The sequence below is a fragment of the Elephantulus edwardii genome, unplaced genomic scaffold (assembly GCF_000299155.1).
Source record: "Elephantulus edwardii isolate Elephantulus edwardi_28Jun2011 unplaced genomic scaffold, EleEdw1.0 scaffold00050, whole genome shotgun sequence".
NCBI lineage: Eukaryota > Metazoa > Chordata > Mammalia > Macroscelidea > Macroscelididae > Elephantulus > Elephantulus edwardii.
Window position 1 is genome coordinate 12,907,359 of NW_006399800.1, and position 9,134 is coordinate 12,916,492.

General features: G+C 42.4%; 1 protein-coding gene across 1 annotated transcript in view; it reads left to right on the top strand.

Annotated features, from left to right (window-relative positions):
* The window catches only part of MCC (mutated in colorectal cancers), a 635,122-nt gene that overhangs the window by 563,574 nt on the left and 62,414 nt on the right, over positions 1 to 9,134 (top strand). The window contains exons 10-11 of the mRNA XM_006886681.1: positions 525 to 614; positions 2,138 to 2,286. Coding sequence (XP_006886743.1) covers positions 525 to 614; positions 2,138 to 2,286 — 239 coding nt within the window. The remainder of the gene's footprint in view (positions 1 to 524; positions 615 to 2,137; positions 2,287 to 9,134) is intronic.

Below are 9,134 nucleotides of genomic sequence, written 5' to 3' on the forward strand. Positions count from 1 at the left end.
GGTTGACTCTACTAGATACAGACTATTAAGGTTGTCTGTGTCCTCTTGGCAGATAGCTTTGTCTCTAACAGTATGGTTGGTTCTCAACTACTAAGTTTAGTACATTAGATTAAACCGGTGGTTCCGAGCCAGAGGCTACCCAACTCCCACCCCCGCCATAGACATTAGGTAAGGTCTGGAAACTTTCATTGCTCACAAGTGGGGAAGGATTCCCACTACTATCTGGTGGGAAGAGACCATGGATGCTGCCAAACATCCTACAATGTACAGGGCAGCCTCCCCAACAAATAATTACCTGATTTAAAATGTCAATGATACTGAGGCTGGGAAACTTTCATTTAAGCTTATGGTAGGAAAAGTAGACAGGTGAGTTCTTAAGAAATCGATTCCTCAGTTGAGTTGGCATGGTTAAGCAGGAGGTGTGTGTAAGCATCGCCTGAACACGTTTATCAGGGGAATGCAGTGTAGGTTTTATTCATGATTTGTGTCTGTGTGTGTCTGTGTATATGTTTTGATTTTTTAAGATTGCTGAGAGAGTGAAGCTATCAAAGACAAGATCTGAATCTTCCTCCTCTGATCGGCCAGTCCTGGGCTCGGAAATCAGCAGCATAGGGGTGAGTGTTCCCGAGAGGCATGAAGTCAAGGAAGCTCCCAAGAAAGCTGTGCAGACAATGGCTTATGGATGATGGCAGGACCTCCAAAGTTCACCTCCGATAAACCAGTTAATTATAATAATAAATCACACTTGACTTCCTTCCAGAAGAGCAGATTAAAATGTATAGTTGCTTCCCCATGGTAGATTACTTCTTCTGCTTTTAAAGGAGACTTTCCTCCTCTGCTGGAAACTATTTCAGTCTTGTTACTTGTGATGTAAATGAAAACATTGCAGTTTCTGTTTTAAATCACCCTAGGACCCCAGAGAACAAGGCATGAAGCTCTAAAAGAACTTTACCTTTTGCACTGCCCTCTTGAAAGCAGTGGGGGGGGGGGGTTTCTCTCTAGCAAAAAGGGATGTTGCCTGTGAAGTGTAGCTCTTTGTTATGAAAGACTGAACCTTCTAGCTTATGCCAGAATGCTTAAAGCATGAGCCCTGGCAGCTTTAAGAGCTGATGGATGGTGGATAAGAAACAGTGCTGGTACTCTTAGGGATACTTTTCAGGACAGGAGATGAGGCTGGGAGAACCAGCTACTTGATCCTCAGAGCTGGAGAGTCTAAACTTTTAAGGCCCTAATTTAAAATTTTGCACTGATCAGAAATTACATACATTAGCCAGAAGCCAAATGGTAAAAATAAAAGAGTCAGTCATGCTCCTTGGCTGTGGTCACCAGAGATAATGGCCTGAGGGAGGGGAAGGCAGAGGAGAGGGCAGACTTGTAAAATTTCATTTAGCTGCTTGCAGCTAACAGTTTGGTTCCCAACTCCTGATGGCATTGTGCACAAAGGACTCGAACTTTGTGCCCCAAAGCATTTGCTTAGCCGAAGTCACTTGCTAGCCTTTCTTCCTAATCCATCACAGTTTGGAAGCTCTGCTGAAATCTGTTCAGCATCATGGCAACATGCAAGTTTCTATTGACAGATAGGTGCTGGCTGGAAATGCAGTGAATCAGTCAGGATTTGAACCCAGATCTTCTGCATGGAATTTTACCATGGAAACAATAAGCCCAAGTAAACTGTTATTGTTATGTGCCATCTAGTTGCCTGCAACTGACTCATAGTGACCTTATGTAAACTATTGTTCATTAGTTCCCTAATTCAGGAAGTCTTCCCTTCTCCTAGGTGATTTTAGTTTCTCTTCCTTCCTCTGTTTACCTGGCAAAAATTCTTCCATTGAACCACTGTTAGCCTATCCAACGTTTTAGAGACTCTGAAGATCCCTTCTGTCCTGGCTTTTCCTAGCAGGATGTGCTTGGACAATGCAGCAATATTTTGATCTGGTTTGCAATACAGCATTCACAGTACTTTGCTTTCCACACTAGAATTAAATTATACAGAGAGAGATGAGGATAAAACATCTCCCCATGCCAAATTCTCAAGGAGTAACAGCTTTACATTGCTTTGCATGTGAGGCCTGCTTGGGACCCCACAACCCTGCAGCAGCGTACCTTGGGACAAGGTGCTTACTGCCACCCCTTACAGGTGTCCAGCAGTGTGGCCGAGCACCTGGCCCACTCCCTTCAGGACTGCTCCAACATCCAAGAGATCTTCCAGACACTCTACTCACATGGATCTGCCATCTCAGAAAGCAAAATCAGAGAGTTTGAGGTGGAAACGGAGCGGTTGAATAGGTAAGGAGAAAATGGACATCTTTGGGTGAATGGGTAGAAGTGAGGGGCTTGATGTGACTTCTTTCCTTTCACTGTCTTTTATCATTTTCATAGCGGAATTGAGAGAGCATTAGATTTGAAATCAAGTCCCAGATCCCATCCATTTTAGCTTTGAAATCTAAGTCTAAAACTGGATCGGTCATTGGTGCCCTACCTAATGCAAACGTTCCTATGAGGATGAAATAATTTTCCAAAAAGTCATTCCTATATGGATCTTAGCTGAAAGCAGAGAATACCAGAAGAATGTCTATCTGTGTTTCATTGATTATACAAAGGCATTTGACTGTACTGTGTGGATCATAACAAACTGTGGCTGACTCTGAGAAGAATGGGAATCCCAGAACATTTAATCGTGCTAATGTGAAACCTATTCTTGGACCATAAGGCAGTCGTCAGAACAGAGCAGGGCAACACTGCATGGTTCAAAATTGAGAAGGGTGTACTCCAGGGATGTGTCCTATCTCCATACCTTTCAACCTGTATGCAGAGCAGCTTATCCGAGAGGCTGAGCTCTATGAGGAGAAGTGTGGCATTAGGATTGGTGGAAGATCTATCAACAATCTGCGTTATGCAGATGACACAACCGTGCTCGCTGAAACTGAGGAGGACCTCATGCACTTACTGCAGAGGGTCAAGGACTGCAGCCTTCAGTATGGACTGAAGCTCAATGTCAAGAAGACAAAGATTCTCACCACTGGACCAATCGGTAGCATCAGGATAGATGGTGAAGAGATTGAGATTGTTCACAGCTTCAGTTTACTCGGCTCCACAGTCAACACTCTTGGTACCAGCAGTCAGGAAATCAAAAAGCGTATCGCGATGGGAAAATCTTCTGTTAGGGACCTCTCTAGAGTACTCAGGAGCAACAGTGTCTCTTTGGAGACTAAGGTGCGCCTGATACAGGCCATGGTATTTGCAATTGCTTGTTATGCATCAGAGAGTTGGACAATGACTAGAGAGGACAGAAGGAGAGTGGATGCTTTTGAGCTGTGGTGCTGGAGAAGGGTACTGAATGTACCATGGACTGCCAGGAAAACAAACAGATTTATCTTGGAGAGGATAAAACCAAGCTACTCCTTGGAGGCAAGGATTCTGGGGCTTCGTCTGACATACTTTGGACATGTTGCCAGGAGGGACGGGTCCTTGGAGAGGGACATCATGCTTGGGAGGGTTGAGGTACAACGCAGGAGGGGAAGACCCCCTATGAGATGGATTGATTCGGTGACTGGGGTAATCGGGATGGGTGTGCCAGAGGCGGTGCGGTTGGCACAGGATAGAGCAGGGTTTAGGGCTGTTGTGCATTGGGTCGCTATGAGTCGGAAACGACTCGACGGCACATAACAACAACAACAACAACACACAAGGGTAGTAACCAAAACAGCATGGTACTGGTACAACGACAGGTACATAAACTAATGCAACAGAATTGAGAACCCAGAAATGGGCCCCATTATCTATGGTCAACTGGTATTTGATGAGGAAATAAAACCTATCAAATAGGGAAATGATAAGCTCTTCAACAAATGGTACTGGCAAAACTAGACTGCTACCTGCAAAAAAACTAAAACAGGATCCATATCTCACAACATATACAAAAATCAACTCAAGGTGGAACAGAGACCTGGGAGTAAAGCCCAAAGCCATAGAGTTCATCAGAGGCAAACTGGGATCAAGCTTAGATGTCCTAGTATATGGTATAAAGTGACTGTCAAATACAGCCATAAATGCAAAATCTGGAAAGGCTAAAATTGATGAATGGGACCTTCTAAATATTAAATCTCTGTGCACATCAAAAACTTTTTCCAGCAGGGTGAAAAGAAAACTGACAGGGAGAAAAACATTTGGCAATGCTCTTTCAGACAAGGGTCTCATAATACACGTTTATAAAATCTTACAGGGCCTCCACAAGAAAAAACTGATAGCCCAATTAAAGAATGGGCACAAGACATGGAAAGAATTTTCACTGAGGAAGATATTCAGATGACCAACAAATACATGAAGAAGTGCTACAAATCACTGGCAATAAGTGAGATGCAAATAAAAACCACAATGAGTTACCATCTCACTACAGTAGCAGTGGCAAAGTTTAACAGGGCAGCAAGTAATAAATATTGGAGAGGATGTGGAGAGATAGGAACTCTTATACACTGTTGGTGGGATTGTAAAATGGTACACTCTGGAAGGCAGTTGGGCATTTCCTCAGAAAGCTGACCATAAAAATTCCATATGACCCACCTGTTCCACTGCTTGGAATATATGCCAAGAAAATGAGAAGTAAGGCAAAAATGGAGACTTGTGTACCAGTGTTCATATCAGTGTTATTCACCATTACAAGAACATGGAAACAGCCCAGATGTCCAACCACAGTCGAATGGATTGAGAAATTATGGTACATTCACACGATGGAATACCACGCAGCACGTAGGTGCAATGATTTTGTAAATCACTGCCTAACTTGGGAGGGACTGGAGAGCATTATGCTGAGTGAACTAACTCAGTCCCATAAGGACAAATACTATGTAAGACCATTACTGCAAAAGTAGATAACTACTAAAACGTGTATGAAGATCTCAAGGAAGGTTGGGTCAGAGGGGTGAGGATGAGTGGAGGGCATAATCATAGGGTTACTCAATTTGAAAGGTTGAGGGAGATGTGGTTTAAGGAAATGGAAAGATCTGGTATGATAAAAAATCAATACAAACTTTGTAAGAAAACCAGTGTAAAATAAAAATTTATGTTAAAAAAACGGATTAAATATATTAAAAAAAAAAAAAACCAAAAAAGAACTGGGAAGGAAGATGGGAGAGAGAGGGAAGAAAATGTTAACAATGAATGAAAATTCAGTTTTTCTGAAACTTTCATCAATCATCATGAAAATTTTTTAAAAAAATTATAAACAAAAGTCTTTTCCAAGATGTGATGCATTTAGCAATGACTATGTGTCTTCAAATCTCTTATTGTATTGTGGTAGTCGAGGTGCTGTTGTCATTGACCAAGCATCTACTAGAGCCTGGCACCGGGCTCAGGGGTGGGACCCAGCAGTGGATTGTTCTGTGCCATCAGAACTCAGCCTGGCCGTGACTGTGTTTCTTGTGCATTTAATATATAGAAGAAATCAGAGCAAAACTTAGTAAATAGTCCTGCCCACTTTAGTTTCCTGTCCTCTCCATTTATCAAAGTCTATCCCTGTTAGAATGATGCAGAGTATCTCAGTGTTTTCATTGCCCTTTCCCTTCCCTTTCCAAATATGCACTTGTGCGTGTGTGCGTTGTGACATGAGATGATGAGGTCCTGCTGGTGAGGTTGGGAATTTCCAGTCATCTCCATGATCACTGAGTGCAAGCTGCAGTCAGGTCTGACTCCATACGTGGGTGACACATGCAGTCACACAGGGCCTTGTTCCTAGAAGAACCCCACACTGGTTTCACTGCTCTTTTACATTCTTAATTTTTAATGACTAAAGGGCCCCTGCCTCTTCATTTTGCATTGGGCTTCATGTAGTATGTAGCCAATCCTGGAGTAGGCCATAGGTAAGTAGGTCCAAGATGGCCTCTGCTGCAGAGACACACAAAAGTTCTGCGGTGTTTGACAAGAGTCCAGAATAAGAGCTGCATAATAAAGCGGGGGTGGGGGGGAGGCTATATAACAATGAAAGAACTTTTATTTTCAAAGAAGAAGGCAAACTGGAAGAGAAGGGGGGACAGGGAGGAAAATGTGCAGCAATGAATGAATGCAAATCCAAGGTCTTTATAAACTTTCATTAAAATTTAAAAAAAAAAAGTTCTTCAGTACAGAGTCAGCGTCCCAAGGGTATCTTAATCCTCCCAGAACCAGCAAAGACTATTTGGCGTCTATGTTCTTGAGATTGACCAGGCACGCATTTACAGCAGGCTCTCTTTGCTCTTCCTGATTGCTGCCTATGTCTATTTGTATACTCTGAAAAATATACACAATTCTGAGTCCTTAAACCCAACTCTAATGGTTCTTTATGGAATAATTTTACCATGTTCCCAGCTTTCCCTTATATTCCAAGTCTTATGATAGAAGTCATTTAAGTTTGTCCTCCTCCTCCTTACTGAAGACTGGTATGTTTCATCCCAGCACTGAGGGAGTTACTGAAAAAGCAAAGGGGAAGGACTAGAGGCAAGCCAGGGTAAACACTGTAACTCACATTTGGTCCCCGGGTAGCAGAAGGAACTCTTAGATTGCACCAGAGCATGGTATGGCTGCCTTGACCTACAAACCTTCAGTGGAAAAACATAGTAAGAATTTAAAAGTCTCATGAACTAAGCAGAAAGTAATGTGGATGGTGTTCCCTGTGCAGCTCTGCCTTTTCCACTTGTGTGTGGCAACCCTGAATAAATTTAATTCCACGTTAGTCTTCCCTGATTTGAAAGTTTAATATCGTTCTTGAGACGTAAGGAAATGTGGCAATGTAGGTCATTTTAAATTGTGAAATTAAATGGATTTCCTGTTAAATTCAAAATGCTTAAGAGTTACAGTCCTGGTGATTACTGTGTAAAGCAGAAGCCTTCTAAGTCTCACAGGCCAGGGAGTGCTTAAAATTTGAATCCGATCTTCCCTTTGCAGTTTAATAAAGACAGATGCCTTCAGGGGACCTTCCATTTAGTAAGGCTCTCTTCTCTACTGATTCTAAGATTTAACAAGCCTGCTTTGTGGCTCGACTTAAGAAGGTTCTTTTCTGCTCAATTATGTGCACTCAGGAAAGGCCACAGAAAGGGGCAATATTTGCTGCTTTTAGTTCACGTTATTAGGATGTTTACAAAGGTCCTTCCCCGAAGTGCCACATACTCCTCGGTTTGTAAGAATAAAACCCTTGCTTGTGCAAATGAGCAAACAAGGACTTACAAGTTCAGTGATTTGCCTTGGGTCCAGAGCTATTAATAGCCCGAATCAGAATTCCAGTCCGGCCCTTTGATCTGATGTAACATTGTTTTCTCTGTGATCTTACATAGGACTAGAACCCATGGATTCCTAAAGATAATTTACCAATATGTCCTTTTATTAAACCATTTATTTCAAAGTTAGAGGCCTATTACGCAAAATTATAATAATAAAGAGAAAGAATCTTTAACTTTGTGAAATATGTGTGAGTGTAGTGTAAGGGGAGAAGCTTGCTCAAATGTGTTTTCTGTCATTCTGTATTAAATGTATGTGTGTATACACACACACACACAAACATCTCTTTGGTGTGCAAAGAAAAATAATATAAGCAAAGTCCCTGATCTTGTCAAGTTTTTATGCTATGAGGAGAGAGAGATAAAAAAGCAAACAAGGTTATTTAAAATGCCCCAGGAAAGAAAGAAATAGGACCTGTGTGACCAAGAAATGACCGAGGGGCATGAGGAAATGTCTATTTTAGAGAGGTAGTAAAAGACAATTTGTCTGAAAAGATGGTATTTAAGGTGATATTTTTAAGGACAAGCAGGAGTCTCAGAAGCCATTTCACAAACCTCAAGACTGGGAAGAGGGCAACGTGAAGTAGCAACTCTCCAGAGGCCACTGTGACTTCAGTGGAGTGGATAGAAGGAATAGGTCACGGGTAGGGCTGGCAGAATGGACACGGACTGGGTTGCATTTGGATTTACAGGCGATACTCAAAGCTTACTCTAGTCTAAACATAACTGGAAACCATTTCCAGCTTTAAGTAAGGGGCGGGGTGGGGGGGGACGCCAATCTGATTTATGTTTTGCAAGATCACTTAGATGTGATGAGTGGAAAGAGAATGGCAAGTGTGGAAGCAGAGAAGTTACTGAGAAGAATATTGAGCAAGGGCTTAATAAACACTAGCTATTCTGATGATGGTATTTTTCATTTGCTCCTACCAAGGGTGGCTTATGGCTCTATATCTGATGTTACTCTTATGAGGGCCTCAAGGTCAGCAGTGTCTCTACTGGTTTTATTACCACAGCAAAGGGCAGTACCTGGCACGTGGTAAACACAGAAAGGGGGTGCTTTTTAAAAAAAAAACAAACCTCTTAATTTATAGATCTCATGATTGTTTTCTTTAATGTCACCTCTTTGTTTTGTGTCTGTTGCATTTGCTGAAGTACCTGATAAGCCTCCTCCTAATATGCACTCCAAACCCATCAGCTGGTTGCCATGGAGTCAAGTTTGACTTAGAGCAACCTTAAAGGATAGAATAAAACTGTCCTATACGGTTTCCAAGGCTGGAAGCAGAAGCAGACTGCCACAGGACTCCTTCTGTGGAGCAGCTAGTGTGTTCAAAATGGCACTCAGTTCATACCTTAGCACTTAATTAGTACACAACCAGATGCTTTGACTATAGGTCGTGTTGTTATTAGTTGCTGTCAGGTAGACTATGACTCATAGCCACCCATATGAACAAGGGATCTGACCCTTGTCCTAACCTGTGCCATCCTCATCATCTCTGATATACTCCAGCCCATTGTTGAAGATCTTCTTTCACTGACCCTCTATCTTTCCAAGCATGTTTTTCAAGAGGGTCAAGGACTGCAGCCTACAGTATGGACTGAGGCTCAATGTCAAGAAGACAAAGATTCTCACCACTGGACCAGTTGGCAGCATCAGGATGGATAGTGAAGAGATTGAGATTGTCCACGGCTTCAGTTTGCTTGGCTCCACAGTCAACACTCTTGGCACCAGCAGCCAGGAAATAAAAAAACGTATTGCGATGGGAAAGTCTGCGGTTAGGTACCTCTGTAAAGTACTCAAGAGCAACGGTGTCTCTCTGGAGACTAAGGTGCGCCTGATACAGGCCATGGTTTTTGCAATCACTTGTTATGCATCAGACAGAGAGTAGGACA